Raw genomic sequence first — 17147 nt, 5'->3', positions numbered from 1 at the left:
GTCATTGTGTATGTTTTGCTTTCGTGCTTTGAATCAATAGAAAAGAAATCACCCTTTAACAATGAAAAGTGTGTGCTGGAATGTGTTAACACATTACAATACTATATTTTTATTCAGATTCCAATTATAAAGGCGGCAGACACAGAATGAGAAGTACTGTGCCGAGACAGATCAATTTTCCCTGATAAATTTTTGTGTGCAGGGCTCCAGTTTCATCCGCTGTGTGAAACCCAACCTGAAGATGGTCAGCCACCAGTTTGAAGGAGCTCTGATTCTCTCACAGCTACAGTGCTCAGGTAGGTTCTGAAAACAGTATGCATGATAACATGTACCGCATAACTTTTAAAAAGTTGTCAAATTCACAATTTACGGTCTTTCAGATGAGTGAATCTAAGAATACCTTCACCCAATAAAGTTCTAGTGTCAGTAGTGCAATTTAAGTAGGTTGATTCCACGTGCTTGAGATGGACAACAATACTGAAACACATTTTGCTACACTATATTTATAATACATGAATATCATATACCTAAGATCCTAAACGAAAAAATATATTTTGAACACAGTGTGATGTGTTAATATGAGATCTGGAAATGAATGTTGGACCTGGTTCAAAAAGGGAAGCCTCCAGTCTTTAAGGAATGCAGGATATGTGCATTTACATTTCCTCCCACTGGTCCCCACAAAGGTTAAATTATGTTAAACTATAGTGACTGGAAAAGCCCTGGAAGGCATTTGACTTGATTTATTATACTATATGTATTGCATTTTGTCCATGTTTGGCATACTGCACTGTACACTGTCATGACTTTTAAAGTTCATCACAATAAGTTATTTTGAAATTTTTTGTAAATTGTGAACCCACACTTTGGCCACTGACTATAATACCTATATTGGAGTCTGTCATTTCATGTTGCTTTTAAAAAAAATGCTAAATTAAGACAGAATAGTGAATTCTGTATGTAAAATCATCATAACGTTCCCGTCAGTGACTGTAGTAGTAGTCGCACTGCACATTTAGCAGTGGACTGTAATTCCCCAGGCAATCCTGTTTCTCTTTGGTAACCCTTTATACGTCAAAACCATTCTTTCTTTCTTTGTGTGTTTATTTTGATTAGGCATGGTGTCAGTGTTGGACTTGATGCAGGGAGGGTTTCCCTCCCGAGCCCCCTTCCATGAACTCTACAACATGTATAAACAGTACATGCCGGATAAACTTACACGACTGAATCCACGACTCTTCTGCAAGGTGGGATTACATAGATTCAATTCATTGGAGAAATACAAAGTGTGCAGTTGGGTTTAAATGACAAGCTAATCTGTTTAAAATATAGCCTAATTAGTTGTGTAATTTGTTCAAAGCAAAAAAAAAAAAAAGCCAATAGCCACATTGATTGACCCATCTGGGAAATGCTTAAGTAACATAAAAAGTTTAGTGCCCTAAATTCTTCACATATACAATCTTTCTATGTCACTGAATGTGTATTTGTTCCTCTGTAGGCACTGTTCAAAGCTCTGGGACTTAATGACAATGACTTTAAGTTTGGACTGACCAAAGTGTTCTTCCGTCCTGGAAAGGTACAGTTAAGTCAACAAAATTAATTACACCTTGATTTTTACAGGTCATATGTACAATATCTGCTGCAGCGCTTGAGAACATAAATATCCCCTGATTAAGATGGATTGTTGCTTCAATTGCGTGTGTGTGTGTGTGTGTGTGTGTGTGTGTGTGTGTGTGTGTGTGTGTGTGTGTGTGTGTGTGTGTGTGTGTGCACGCATCAGTTTGCTGAGTTTGACCAGATCATGAAGTCTGATCCAGACCACCTTGCTGAGCTGCTGGAGAAAGTCAACAAGTGGTTGGTGTGCAGCTGCTGGAAGAAAGTCCAGTGGTGCTCCCTGTCCGTCATCAAACGTATGTTAAATTGTTAGATTGTCTTTTTGTTTCCTCATTCCTCTAATGGGCGTTATTTGTCAAACCTGGGTGAATTTTAATTGAGATCATTTACCACACATGGTCTAGACATGGTCCAGAGTTGGTCTGAAAAAAAATATGAAATCTTTATCAAATGTTGCTTTGCTATGGGTTATGTCTGTTTCAGGTGGCAACCCTACCTTTAAGCCATAATTTCACTTCCATTTTATAAATCATAGTGCTTCAGTTATAGTACTTGATGCTTTTTTTCTATCTGTCATCATGATGCTATATGCCACATGGCCTGAATCAGTCCTTTTTAAAAGAGAGGGGGCACTAGTCATAAAACCATTTATGAAAAAAGTCCCACATTAGAAAATCACCCACACCTCACAGAGTGCTTCTTAGCAACTGTATCGACTGTAAAAAGACACTAATACACAAAAACTTGCATCAGCACAACATATCTTTGTCAGTTGAACTACTTCACTTTCCAGGGGATGACTATAGGATCTTTTGCCATTTCCTCACAGTTTATTATGCAGCTCTGATAGCTATACTAAATCATATTTCACACTTTTGCATTCATTCATATTGAAAGCGGCAGCCTCTAGCAAAATGGAATAGTACTTTAAAAGCAGTTCCTTGAACCATTACACTCTGTGCCAAGTTATTGATTTCCACCATTTAACAAAGTGCAGGCTGGTTTCTGCTTATTTGTGTAAAAGCATAGAGTGAAATTGCATTACAGTGATAGTAGAATATTGCCTCTGCTTGACCACACATTTCTTGCATAACCTGAGACCTGAGGAAATGTATGTTCCTGGTCATTTATTTCCTTCCACACTTCACCTTATTATTGCAATTTCATTTGCGCATGTGTGTTTATGTGTGTGTGAGTGAGACAGAGAGTGTGTGTGTAAAGTGTATAGACAATATTCTGCACAATTTGTTTTTGTGCATGCCTGATCAGTCAGTACCCATTATAGCAGTTTGTAATAATCTATATTATAATTTTTCAGGTTGCTTATTCTCATGGCTTTACAATATTTATCTTTCAAAATAAAGTTTTTACTATTGAATTTTATATTTTATTTGAATTGAAGTGAGCATTTGACATGAAATACCAATGGTATTCGCAGAGCAGGATTCTTGTACCCTTAAGAACAAGTATGCAAATTACATAAGAATCGAGAATGCAATCATTTCAAGTTGTGCTCGTGTGTGTGTCCATTATAAATAAATGTCTTTTCTTTCCTCATCTTCAACAGTTAGGAACAAGATGAGTTACAGAGCTTTGGCCTGCATTAAGATTCAGAAGACTGTCCGCATGTGGTTGTGTAAGAAAAAGCATAAACCACGGTGAGTCTCCCCTTGCTCCTTTAAACCAACACACACACACACACACACACACACACACACACACACACACACACACACACATGCATCATTTTTACCATCTTTCTGTTTGTCTGTGCCCTTTGCTCTCTTATTTTTTTCTTTTACCTTATACTCTGTGTGTGCTTTTTATTTAAACGGATTCACGCTTGGTGGGTTTTGATGGCTATCCCACATTGTGCATTTAGGAGTTCAAATCAATCCAGAAAGTCATCTGTGGAGAAATGATGTCTCACTGTAGTGCTTTGGGAAACACCCCGTCTTGCTGTATTGGATTGCATTTGGAAACGTGGCTCTTGTGAAAGCAGCCATCCAGATGATGGGTTTTCAGATACATGTGGAATTTTTTTATACAAGCACACACACAAGAAGATCAATACGATGGTTGTTATTTCTAACAGGAAGAAACAATTGATCTATTTTTTGTTTATAACTAAGACGAGTAGGAAGGTACCTAAAGATATCCCTGAAATGCATAAAACGTTTACAAGGGCCAAAGGGGTTTTTTTAATGAATCCACAGCACGATGCAATGTATTTCCAAGTGAAACTGAATATGTGTGCAGAATTTAGTCACAAAAGAAGTTTTAATTGCTCATATTTATCTTTCAAAATAAAGCATGGCTTGGTGAATACGCTGCCAGAAATATGTTGCCATACAGAGCTGTAGAGGAGGAGTTGTAGAGGACTGTTGGCCTACACGCAAACCCACACCCAGTTAATAATAAGACAACCATGCATCCATGGAAATATCAGGTTTTGTCAAGTGACATTCAGAAACACCTCTGACCCTTGATATTGTTCTGCTAGCTACTACAACATAAGCTGTTGGCCAAGCATGTTTTTACAGTACATGATGGGCAGGGTTAGCTTGTCATCCAAAATCACATTTGATTGTAGTTATTTATGTTTCTCAATAATGTATGTTTTCGATATTAATCATCAAAAATATTTTTATGTTTTACAGGAAAAAAAAGCATCAAAGTGACATCAAGAGGGATTTAGATGTAAAAATGCTCAAAAATGATTTTTGGACATATATTTGGCATTCAGTAACACACAACTCAACAATCAACACAATTTCTATTTGGAAATGTGACAAAAGGAAAAATGTGTATTTTATTTCACTTTAATTAACTAATGCCTCAGTTGCGCTTAATCGCTTATTTTAATTAGTGTCCATTTGAATTAAACTCTTCACATGCTCCAAGTAGTTAATGACATGTTCATATCTAAGTTTGTGTTTTTCTCTTCTCTCATAGCATCGATGGTATGGTAAAGGTTCGAAACCTGAAGAAACGCATGGAACGGTTCAATGAGGTGGTAAACGTGCTGAAGGAGGGCAAACAGGAGATGGCCAAGCAGGTCCAAGAGTTGGCCGCCTCCATAGACGCTCTGTTAGCCAAGATAAAGGTGAGTCAGTGATAGGTGTTCGAGCAGGCCTGACTGTGTTCACATCTTTCATAATATCCAAGGATTATTGCTCTGCTGATTTGTAAGATGCTCATGTCAACAGTTTTTCAAGTGCTTTGGGCAAGATACAATCTGAACAATAGGGCATACATGAAACATTTTGCTTTTGTTTATGCAGGGAAGACTTTTCAGAGCACATACCTGGCCTTAAGCATGGCTGCTTCAGATTTGTGTGCTCCCCTGCATTCACACCTGTAGCTCCCTGACACAAAGAGTCTTCTCCTATTGTACACTATACCTTTTCTTAAGTGTCCTGTGTCCTTTTCTAATTTCTTTCCCTCAGAATCAATATTTTCAATCACCTCAGATTAAAAACAAGAGCTATGTGAAGAAGACACCCTCTCCTCTCCAATAATTTAATTTACTGCGGCTCTTTTGCTAAATTCTAAAGCTTGGTTAGTGAAATCCCAGCTCTCCCTGTGCAATAAGCACCATCCTTATTGGACCTTCTAGGTACATCAAAACATCACAAACACATCCACAAGCTATCCAGACAATAGTGTTGATTACACTGATATTTTGTATTCTGTAGTCAGCTGCATGCAATCAACAGGTATGATTGGAGTGCTCATAGGTTCCTCGAGGTATCCTGATTGACACTGATGGCACCAGTGACTCCTGACCCTTTCTATCCCCTGTGTCACAATCACCATCTCCACCTCCCCTGCGTTCCTCTGTTAGCCTATTAGCAGCTCCACTGTAGACACGCATGGCGCCGTGAGTGCTTAGAAATCGCTCATGGCATGGCATCTCTGAGTGAATAATACATGAGATGCCACTGGCTGTCATTCAGGCCTCTTTACATTGGGGACAAGACCTTGTCATCTTCCCCTGTGCAACTGTTAGAGACTCAGTGTAATGAAGCTTCACAATACAGTGACCTCTTCTACCCCCGCTGATTGTCTGACAAGTATAGTTGGGAATTGAGCATTGTGGCTGCAGTTTGCAAGTGACAGGCTCAGTGTCAGTCAGTGTCGTCCTTTCTTTCCCACATGGGAAAGTTGTGCCGTGGTTACAGTGGAGGGTGTGCCAAGTCAGGGCGAGTGCACTCAGTGTCACCTCCTGAAATTTTCCCTGAAAAAATGTAATTCAAACAAACTCAGAAAAGCTTGTTAAGTATCCTGTGGGAGTTTCAGCAGATAAATACTTTGTAGTAATAATGGTGTTCAAAGCAACCTGTGGCTTTGAACTCCACTGAGGTTTGAGGCTGATAACTGAATCAACAGTTTGATGAAGAAATGAAAAGTAGGTCCTTATTTTGTGACCATGATTTTTTGTGCCGTGCTGATCCTTCTTTTGACACCTAGGCCACAGTGATGACCTGGAAAGAGATTGACACAGAGTACCAGGGGCTGGTGAAACGCTCAGAGCAGCTGCTCTCTTCCATGCAAAAGAAGAAGCAAGAGGAGGAGGAGAGTGAGAGGCTGAAGCACATCGAGGAGGAGATGGAGAAAGAGAGGAAGAGGAGAGAGAAGGAAGAGCAAAAGCGCAAACAGGAGGAAGAGGACAGAAGGATGTAAGTGATGGCAAGAGGAAGATAATTAGGAGGTGTTTTAGTAAATGTAATGCTAGATTGTTTGAGACTATAAGATGTATAAGATTTTTTTTCTTTTCTACAAATATTTTAGGAAAGCAGAGATGGAGCTGAAGAGGAAGCAGGACGAAGAGGATAGAAAAAAGAGAGAGGAAGAAGAGAAAGTTATACAGGTGTGGAGCGCCTTTAATGTGATTTTTCATTGGTGTACCATTGTACTTTTGGTTGCAATCCCTGGGACAGAAGTATGGGAAGATGAACCAGCAAATGTTTTTAGACTCAAGACTTGCAGTCTCTTCTAAGCGTTATGTGCAAGCGTTAACTTGCCTAACCCTAACCCCAACCCTACTCCCCTGCAGGGACTCAACACTCAACCCCTGCCATTATAATCCTTTAAGAAAGATGGTTTCCTAGACCTAATCCTAGACTGAGCAAGACCTTCATTGGGTCAGTTTCCACAATATAATGTGCAGTATTGTTTCTGGTAAACTGAACCATGTCACTGAATTCTAATGGTTTCTCCCTGTTTCAAGAAAATAAAATACATAAAAAATAGATACATAAAATAAACATTTAATGAGTTTACCACGGAAACATTTTTTACAGAAAGAGAGATTAGGATTGGAAAAACATGTCAGCAGAGTTCAATCAATTAATGAAATATGTATCTCAATATGTTTTTAGAATGTGTGAGTGTGTACGTAATGGCAATAGAGCTAAAAACAACCAGTCAATTGATGGAATAGTAAATAAACAGAAAATTAATTTTCAACTATTTTGATAATCAATGAATGGTTTGGATTAATTTTCGAGTAAAAATGACAAAAATTCATTGGTTCCAGCTTCTTCTGGTGTTCTCTGAATGTTTTTATGATTTTGGACAAAACTTGTCCAACAAAATGCGCAGCTTTCAATGAGCACCTTCACTGCCTTCTGACCTTTTTGTAGATCAATGGTTTAATTGATTAATCAAGAAAAATAATATTAACTGACAGTGAAAATAAATTATAGTCATTAGTTGCAACCAAAATGACAACAACCAAAGCAAATTGAGTGGGGCGTTCAAGGAATCTCCAACATCAGAGACTTCAGAATAAGCATTGCATTTAGGAGCTACAGTACAGGACATATTCACCTCTCAAGTGAAATGATTATAATGGATTAGAACTAAACTGTAACTGAAACAATATGGACTGTGATTTGTTGTTTAAAACAGTCTCTGCTTGCAGCAGCATAACAATAACTTAACTCAAAGGAAATTTCATGTCTCTTGAAATTGATTTTCATACATCATCATACTGAGCTTACAAATGAATCTCATGGCTTCCAAGGATGAAGTATAAAGTAGGCATGTTTTGTAGTTAATAGACAGAAAAAATATCACCAACCACCAGTACAGTTCTAGTGTTTCCTCTCTGACTGATCTCCACTCCGAGTGAAACATTAATTTATTCTTCGGTCTCCCATGGAAATAGCGGGGTCATGACATTGGTCAGATTCCCAGAGGGCTTTCCGCAGGGTCTTGATTGATGATTCCTCTTCCTGCCGAGTTTCCCCTCACTGAACTACTTCATCCCTCCATACGCTATCCTGTGTTGCATTATCGTGCCTTTTATTCTCATCTACACTGTCTCGCCTTAATCCCTCTCCAACTGTTATACATGCTGTCCTTTTTTCTTTTTAGCTGTGTGATTGTTGACACCAGGCTGTCATAAGCCATGTTTCTCAGGAGACTCTTTGTAAAGTTTGTTTATCCCCAGCTGTAAGGCTCAAAGCTGCAGCAGTAAACTTTCTAAAGGTGTCTGCTGTGACTTCAGTGGCATTTTACTCTGTGTTCTCTGCTATTTTCTGCTGTGTCAGAAAAGGTTATTCTAGCACTGTATTTTCACCTCTCCAAACTTTGTATCATGGTGTCTTTGAACCTAACCTTATTTATGGTATACCATCCAGTCTTTGAGCCCATGCTATCAATTGTAGGCTTCCCATGTGTTATCCTTATCGTTTTCAGGAGTATAATGACTACTGCTGGAACATTTTTTATGCCTTTTTTTCCAGGATCCACTTGTGAGTGAGTCAATGCATCTCACAGGCCTTGTACTGCAAACAATGAATGTGATTTGACTTATTTAGGAAATGTGGTCAAAGAGAGAGAGAGTGCCAAGATGGATTCAGGGATTTAGGGTAAAATGTTGGCATCAGAGTTTTTAAAAATTGCAGAACATTCATATTGAAACAATCACAGTTATTAGTTTTGGTTTCTAATGCTGCACTCTGGTCATGTATCACAGCTGCTGGTTGGACCGTTCTACAGTATGAATAATATACTCTTAACTGGAAAGGTCTTCATATTTAAAGCTCCTCAAATAAAAGGATCCATTGTGGACTTCATTAGTGGCCTGCTATAAGGAGATAGATGGATATACAGACTAGAGATAGAAACATATATTAATTGATTCATTAAATTTTATATATATATATAGCGTTATTAACAGATGTTTCTGTTCTATAAAGGGTAAAATAAAAACCTGTCGTTTGAATCTGGGTTAAACCTATCAAAAATGTTCCTACTGATTGTTGTTGTTGTGTCTAGACAAAGACTAAATCTTTATCAGCAGCCATCCAACCTGGATAAATATGCCTAATCAGGCTCGGGCAGCAGAGCAGAGCTCTAATTGTTATGAAGGGTCTAGCACATGACAGCATTGGTATTAAGACAGGATCTAGATTTTTGTAGATTTTATGAAGTCACATTAAGCACGGAAGTGTTGTGGTGTGTGTTTGTGTGTGTTTACAGGCGGAGCTGGAATTCCAGCTGGCTCTGGAGCGTGAGGAGCAGGTCCAGCGTGCCACTATAGTGGAGCAGGAGAGAAGAGACAGGGAGTTAGCCATGAGAATCGCCCAGAGTGAGGCGGAGCTGATCACTGAGGAGGGGCAGATGGATGCTAGCCTGCGCAGGTATTGTATATGTGAACACAATGCTCACCTTTGCATGATACATACTGCTGTTGTGCACAGTGAACAAGCAGTGTTAAACTCAGCATGCGTGTGTGTGTAACTGCGTTTCTCCTGTTGTCTCCTGCTGTGTTTTCTCCCAGAGATGAGACTTTTTCAGATCTTCCTATCTCCTCATCCTCAGCCAGAGCCGTGTAAGATATCAGTACAGCTTTCTGTGACCGCCCATATCCATGCGTACCTAACACCAACAGTAATCACTCCCTCCCTCACTGTCTGTCTTAATCTCTATCATAGTCCTAAATCTCTCAACTGCTTAATATAGATGCAAGATTATACCAGCAATGCAAAGCCAACAGAAACAAATCTTCGACTTTAAGAAATCAGCAGTCAAATTTAGATGAATGGTAGGTGTTATTTTACATTTGCATGAATCATGAGATGTGCCATTTAGAGGATAATTATGTGTGATCATTGGATGCTTAAAAATCAGCACAGCAAATCATAAATGAGGGTTGGATCAGAAAGTGCAGTTTGTGATCTTTTTATATTTCTGATCTTAATTGGCTCTGCATGAGTCTGCAGTGTGTAGTAAACAGCACAAGCTCATGAGCGTGACAATGTATGTGATTCCCTTTTTTTATACGTTCATTGATTACGAATGTTTACGTTTGCATAACCTTAAGCCTTAGTAAAATTTAAATGGATGAGTTATACTAAAATTCACCCCCCCATACAGTTGTCATGAAGGGGAAAATTACCTTCAGAGACCAAAATCATTTTTGTACCAGGCTGTAAACATGTTTAATTCTGCTATAAAGTTGGGCATTTCATCATGAGACTCTTTGGGGATAGACTTGCTTTTGGAGCCATCCTCAAGAGGCTATTTGAGGAAAGTTTTTTGGCATTTCCATGTTGGCTCCATTTTTCAGCCCTGCAGGTATCCACATGAGTTTAATGTACCATACTCAGTAGCTGTGTTCAAAATCACTCCTCATTCACCCATTCGCTACTCCCTATATAATAGAGATTCTGTCGTTTACTCCACTCTGAGCAGGAATTAACTAATCATTGCCAGTTTGCATCATCACTGGCACACAACAATAATTTTTGCATCTATAGATATATACAGTAGATAGTGCTATATGTAGTGAATAGGAAGTGATTTTAGACACCAGTTTGTGCCTGACAATTCTCACCCAAATACAGTATATTGTAGCTGCCTTAATCTTAATTTGAACTCGGATACATTCTCATAATCTGTGGCACTGAAACAACTCAGCTTTGTATTGAAGCCAAAAGAAGTTCTCTCAAAGCCTGTGTGGTCCTCATCTGCGGGTCAACTGAGCACAGAATTACATTTGATCAAATAGCTTGTAATCTTGTCAGTGTTGGCTCAGGAATCCAGGGGCCACTTTGCATGTGTCTCCTGCTACCCCTGTGAGTCAGCTGACCCCTGGCAACCAAAAAGAGATCTGTGGCAAAAGAGCAGCTCCAAAGCCACGTGTGTTGTATGTGCACCCCACAGAGCTTAAGCACATGGAAGCATGCATGCACTGGAAGTAGACACACTGGCTGTCATTGCTGGGATAGTAGCCAAGACCCCGGGCTCCCTCCACCTTCTTCTTCCCTCCAACTATCTATTTCCTGTTCACCTACTGCCAAAAGCCATCATTACACTTCCACTTCTTTTTTTCCTGCCTGCAGCAGAAGTAAAGCCTCAGCCCTGGTTTGTCACCGTCACACACTGGCACATGTCTCAGCCAGAATCAGTTTCCTCTCTCCAGTCAGTATGAATAATAAATGGCAATGGTAATCTAGCTAATGTTTCGTAGATCAGTAATCCTCTACAGTGAGACATTAGCAGCTATGCCGACTGTAAATAGAGGAGGTAAGTCCTTTGTATGATTGAATTAGCAGCTTCAGCTCAGCAGGGAAGCTGGAGACATGAGCCCAGACCTGCCACAGCAGCCGTTTAAGTAGCTGAAAAACTGTGACATCAGTTTGATTTATATATTAAAGTGCTTACTCCTTGTTTTTCAGTAATCTTACATTCCGTTAACATAAGCCCAGAAAAAACACCCAAAGTGCCAGCAGATGTAAGCTGGCATCTGGCAAATTGTAACATTAGAATGAAGGAGTAGGCTGTTAGGATATGGACAAACTCTGCTCCTCAGTTTCCCTGCTGATTGGCCTCTAATGTGAATTTAATCGGCTGAGACAATGAGGAAGGTTTGAAAGAAATGCGGAATCTGTTTCACCTGTCACAATCTGTCACACTGTACCTATCTGCACGCTCACTTTTTCTTTTCTTTTTCTTTTTTTTTTCTCCCTCTCACCCATGTTCATCTGTTCCGTACTGTAGGGGTCCTCAGGTACAGGCGACCAAAGCTGCTGCTGGTGTGAAAAAGTATGACCTCAGCAAGTGGAAGTATGCTGAGCTGCGAGATGTCATCAACACTTCCTGTGGTGAGAAATCCCAAACACACCCAAGTTCAGTATAATGCTGACATTATCAACAAAACAAACAGTGTGTGTGCACTGAACCAGCTGCTACAAACATATCAAGGTGGTAGGGCTCTTAGTGAGATGCATGACACGTCTTCCTTTGCCCTCCTTCATTCCAAAAATTTTCAGCACACACATTAAATAATTCAGTAGCAGCTAATGTTTTAGCGCTTTTGTTCTTCAAAAAATGTGTGGCACCACCTCTGTACACGCAAGTTTTTCATCTGCACTTTCTATTCTCTCAGTAATTTTTTGAGTTGTCAAAGTGACTGTTATAAAGCTGAGACTGCAGCTGTACAGAGTGTGGACACGAGATGTCTTGCCTGAAAAAATCAAAAGACGAATGTGAGGATGTTCCCACAGCTGCTACGGCTCATCAGTGTGCGTTTTAGGGATGGAGAGGGGAAATTATCGCCATTATGGGGGATGGCAGACTTCTGCTCTCCCTAGTCATTCCCAGCCAACCCTCTCCTCAGTCAGCATGAAAAGCAGATGCCTTTCTGCTGGCTCCCTCGCCGACGCCTTTAAAATTGCACTGTATACAGTACTCTGATCAGTGTTAGAGACTTTGATATCCCCTGTGGGATTTCAAGGACATCTGGCTAATTTTTTTGAACCCATTTGCTTTGGTGATGCTGGTGGTGATACCAAAAAGCTGAAGTCTGACTGGATATAGTCTTATGTGCTCTAAAGTATTGTATGTTGTGAGCGTTTTCTTTATATTTCATTATAGGGAAGAAAATACACACTGTAAGCCCCCAAATCTCCTTATTACACTGTGTTATATTGTTAATTGTATTTTTATATTTTAATTAATTGAAATTAAAAGCGTCATACAACTTTTATCCAATATAACATGCTTTATTCCCTGAATGTTCTCAGCTAGTTTGTCTTCATGTGGGTTGTGTTTTAGGTTCTTTCTGGTTTCTTTATACACACACCACCAATTAGTCATGTGACTTCCAAATAACCAAGTATTGTAAACAGTATTCCATGTCCATTTCTGACAGAAAACAATATGTCCTCATAAAAGAGCAAATATATACAAAAAAATATAATAAAGATGTCAGTGAACATACAGCAGTACTGCCAGCTTTTAAAAATATCTTTATAAAGGAGTAGTGTGTCGTTTTGGGAAATACACTTAATTATACAGTAATTTACTTTCTTACCAAGAGTTTATCAAGAAGATTGATACCACTCTTATGTACATTAAATAAGTCAATGTAATTATAGCCAGCAACCAGTTAGCTTAGCTTAGTATAAATACCGTAAGCAAAATCCACCTAAAATCCACCTTCCAGCACAATTAGTTTAACCTGTCAATCAGCAAGCATGTTGTTAGGAGGCAGGAAGGATCTAATTAAAGATGCTGTCCAGCAGTATGGGAAATTTAGGATCCAGTGTATTTTTTGAGTTTTAGCCATAGCGGGCACTAAAAGTCAGGTCAGGAGATCTCGTCCTCTAATACTTCAGTTTTGACAACTCTTTTGTCTCTCGTAAACACTCCCAACTTTATAGAAATTGAACTACTCCTCTAATTCTTTTAAGAGATGCGATTACAATTCCTCTGGATGCAAATTTCTTCATTTCAAGCTCTCAATATCATATTTTACTTGTTCAGAATTAGACTTTGTCTTGAAAAACAAGTGATAAATGTAAAGAAAATATCTTGACACCAGTCTACATAGGACGAACGTGCTTAGTCATACTTGTGTGTTTCACATCTCTCTTAGTATTTCACCCTGTTGCCATCAGTTTTTGCTTGTTGTCTCACCGGTGTCATGTTGTGTGGACAGACATTGAGCTGCTGGCGGCCTGCAGAGAGGAGTTCCACCGTCGTCTGAAGGTGTATCATGCATGGAAGTCCAAGAATAAGAAACGCAATGATGACGGAAGTGATCAGAGGGCTCCTAAATCTGTCACTGACTATGGTTAGTATAAAAGTGCTCCCAGTATTATTCTGTTGCTCTAAATTAATCTCATTGTATTGCTTCACCTCTGGATATGAGAACAAATCTGTATACTCTCATATTCAGCATATAAACGTGCTGCACATTTACAGATGCACGCCTCACCTGAGCCAGATTAGGTTACAGGTGACAGATGTTTATTTTCTCCACTTTCACCTCCCGCTTTCACTGGCAGGAATAAGTGACTTGCACAAATAGCCTGCCTGCGTTTTCTAACCTTCAATTAGCCAATGAAAAAAAATGCAGCTGCCTTCTGTTTGGCTCTGTCAGAAATATTTGTTCTAATTAGCAAGTAACTGCCAGCCACGCCATGTCAGGTTGTATGACAGCTCGCTGCTCTGCTCGATTCGTTCTCAGCTCAACCAAGCATGGTTTGTGCTGCACTCACACACATGCACAAATGTTGTTTAGCTGCTCAAAAGCTTGCTGGTGCTCTGCGTTTCCCTTCTATTTCATCTTTAAAAACATATATTAAGTTTGATGGAGAATGGGAACATTAGATTCACTGTTGCTTCTACTTTCACTATATTTACTTGCCTTTCTCCTTTGATATGATAGCTCCTGAAAGCCATACTGGCTGCGCTTTGTTTGCCTCATATTTGGATCCTGTTCTTGGCCTCTGCTGATACAGCAGGGGTTTTATCGGGGCCATTTCATAAGAGGCTAAAAGCTGCTTTACCTGGCTTTTCCATGTGGTATTTACTTGGGCATTTCCTGGGTCCTTTTTGATCTTGTGTTTTGAAAGTTTTAGACTTTGTTTTCTGCACAGCTCAATGTGTTTTCACTGTTATTAAAACACATAAAAACATGAGTTTCATTTATTTGAAACCAAATGACGGATGTTTTGTTGTGAATACTCCTTCCTGTAATGCTACTCTGGAGATCTCCAATTTCAGATCAAATTCTTGAATGTATTTGACACACACTGTCTCTCTGTCCCTCTGCAGCTGAACAGAACCCAGCTCCTTCAATGACGGCCCAGCATCAGGAAGTGGCCATGAACCGCCAGCAGCGATATTTCCGCATTCCTTTCATCAGGCCCGCCGACCAGTACAAGGACCCCCAGAATAAAAAGAAGGGCTGGTGGTACGCCCACTTTGATGGGCCCTGGATAGCCAGACAGATGGAGCTTCACCCAGACAAACGGCCCATTGTGTTGGTCGCAGGTGAGTCAGCAGCTTTTGCTTTTGGTCTAATTCTAGCAACAACATCTCTAGAAAATCTGATTATTTTTGCTTTATTTCAGGGTTGCAGAGAAGCCTTATTTTCAGTGTAAAATCTTCTGCCGGTAAACCTCTGTCCTCATTCCTCCACCACTCAGGCAAAGACGACATGGAGATGTGTGAGCTGAGTCTGGAGGAGACGGGCCTGACCAGGAAGAGGGGGGCAGAGATCCTGCCCAGGCAGTTTGAAGAAATCTGGGAACGCTGTGATGGAATTCAGTACCTCAAGAAAGCCATTGAGAACAAGCAGGCCCGTCCCACATACGCTACCGCCATGCTCCAGAGTCTCCTCAAATGAACCAGTGCGCACAAGATAAGCACACAACCACCAGCTTAGTCCGGAAACATGACACTAATACACACACTCAAACACAAACAGGGCAGGGCAGCACAGTGTACCTGTGGTTTGTGGGATGAAAAGAAGTTACCACAGAGGAAGATGCTGAATCATCTTCCTTTTAACTACCTGTATGTTGTTAAGTTTCACTTTTTATATCTTTATTTTGCAGTGGAACACCTTATTGGTGTAGGGTTAGCATTTGTGTTCAGTCTTCTTCTCAGTCTATGCTTGAATGCAATATCCCACTGTGAGGCCTTAAAATGCAATATCACTGCACAACACCAAGAAAGTCTTAATTGGTGCATAGCCTGTCTACAGTAACTGTCAACCTGAAACCTTAATGGTCTGCAATAGGGACAAAAAATGTGTAGAGACATTTAATGGTGTCTTCTCTTTCAAGTCATACATGATAGTCGTATGAATATTAAGACCATAATTAGCATTCAGTGTCTATAAATACATCTGATTTGATTAGAAAGAATTGAATTTTTCACACACATGCAGTTTTTCTTTCTGTACTTAAATGTGACAATCATGGATAGAAGGTCATACAACTAAGAGAAAGAAAAAAAGTTATATTTATAAAACTTATATAATCTTATACTTTATTTTATAATGAGTAAAATATAAAGGATTCAAATATTATATTTCATCCTCTATCTACTACAAATGCGACTACATCAAATGGAACAAAATTCATGTGGCTAATTCTTGAATCTTTTTTTTTCGTGTAGTTGAAGAATGTATTTTTCTTCCAGAATAACCTTTTAAAAAAGATTTATTCATTGGAAGAAGTGCTTATACCACCTTAGAAGTCTTGTCTTTTTATCCATCCATCATTTTCTCAGCTCACACTCACACCTTTGTTGACTGCTGAAATCCTTGAAAAGTGACACTCTTTTGTATTGTTGTTTATTTGATATTCAAGAAGGGAAGTGTAGAAGTTTGTTTGCAGTTTTTTGGCTTTGGGGTTGTTTTACAGACAATAATGTAATTTGTGTGTGTGCTTGTGTTACGTGTGTTTGTTCAAGTAATATTTTGTGAAGCTGATTATTTGACTCCTCTGTTGGTCGGGTCATGAACATTCCAGTCATCTCATTGGACAATCAAACACTACATTTGTTTAAACTCACAACTATTTAGTGAAAAGATACAGTCAACTGTAACTAATGATTCATATGTTTCCTTTTTGATTGTCTGTTGTACTTTGGCCTTTGCACTGGACTAATGTAGAAAATAAATGATTGCCCCCATGTTTTTTTCTTGCCAAGTTACTATTGATAATTCACATAAGCACATGAGATAAGTTAGTAACATAGCTGTAAGTGGCCGGTGCTCTGTAAATGGATCCGACATCCTAATGCTAATGGCAGCTAACGAGATTAGTGTGTAGATTAATTAAACAACAAAGCCTAATGTACTGCTGGTGTCGTCACTGAGCTGAGGCTCGCTCCAGTTAAGTCAACTGGATAAAAACAGACTTAAGGGCCCCTTCAGTGTATATTTTAAGTCACAGATACTTTTGGTAACCAACACTAATAAACAGTAAGTGGACATGCCCTTAACCCACATATATGGTTGATATCAGCTTCAGTCTCACCAGTAAATATTTTTGATTTTTCACATCTCGCTCAAATAGACATAACAAATGAAACGTCAACATTTTTAATGCAAAAAATATTTTATTTTTTGCTTTTAAATGTAAAATGTGTAAAAAATCCCAAAGACAAATGATTAGTGGGAAAAGTTGTTTTGAACAGGACAAACTGACGGACATACAGTACAGCAGCCAGTATTTCTATACACAATATGTCATGACCAAAGTCAACAGCTTATA

General features: G+C 39.2%; 1 protein-coding gene across 1 annotated transcript in view; it reads left to right on the top strand.

Moving 5' to 3' along the window:
• LOC111225836 (unconventional myosin-VI-like) overlaps positions 1 to 16551 on the top strand; it is a 36791-nt gene extending 20240 nt beyond the window's left edge. The window contains exons 20-33 of the mRNA XM_022750870.1: positions 203 to 296; positions 1117 to 1247; positions 1499 to 1576; positions 1781 to 1910; positions 3182 to 3272; positions 4570 to 4720; positions 6088 to 6296; positions 6409 to 6487; positions 9109 to 9269; positions 9410 to 9460; positions 11632 to 11735; positions 13574 to 13708; positions 14695 to 14913; positions 15069 to 16551. Of these exons, the coding sequence (XP_022606591.1) occupies positions 203 to 296; positions 1117 to 1247; positions 1499 to 1576; positions 1781 to 1910; positions 3182 to 3272; positions 4570 to 4720; positions 6088 to 6296; positions 6409 to 6487; positions 9109 to 9269; positions 9410 to 9460; positions 11632 to 11735; positions 13574 to 13708; positions 14695 to 14913; positions 15069 to 15268 (1833 nt within the window). The 3' untranslated portion in view covers positions 15269 to 16551. The remainder of the gene's footprint in view (positions 1 to 202; positions 297 to 1116; positions 1248 to 1498; positions 1577 to 1780; positions 1911 to 3181; positions 3273 to 4569; positions 4721 to 6087; positions 6297 to 6408; positions 6488 to 9108; positions 9270 to 9409; positions 9461 to 11631; positions 11736 to 13573; positions 13709 to 14694; positions 14914 to 15068) is intronic.
• The last annotated feature ends 596 nt before the right edge of the window (positions 16552 to 17147 follow it).

The sequence above is a fragment of the Seriola dumerili genome, unplaced genomic scaffold, assembly GCF_002260705.1.
Source record: "Seriola dumerili isolate Sdu_G_001 unplaced genomic scaffold, Sdu_1.0 BDQW01000149.1, whole genome shotgun sequence".
NCBI classification, from domain to species: domain Eukaryota; kingdom Metazoa; phylum Chordata; class Actinopteri; order Carangiformes; family Carangidae; genus Seriola; species Seriola dumerili.
Note: the sequence above shows the minus strand (reverse complement) of the source record. Positions and strands in the feature narration are given on the sequence as shown.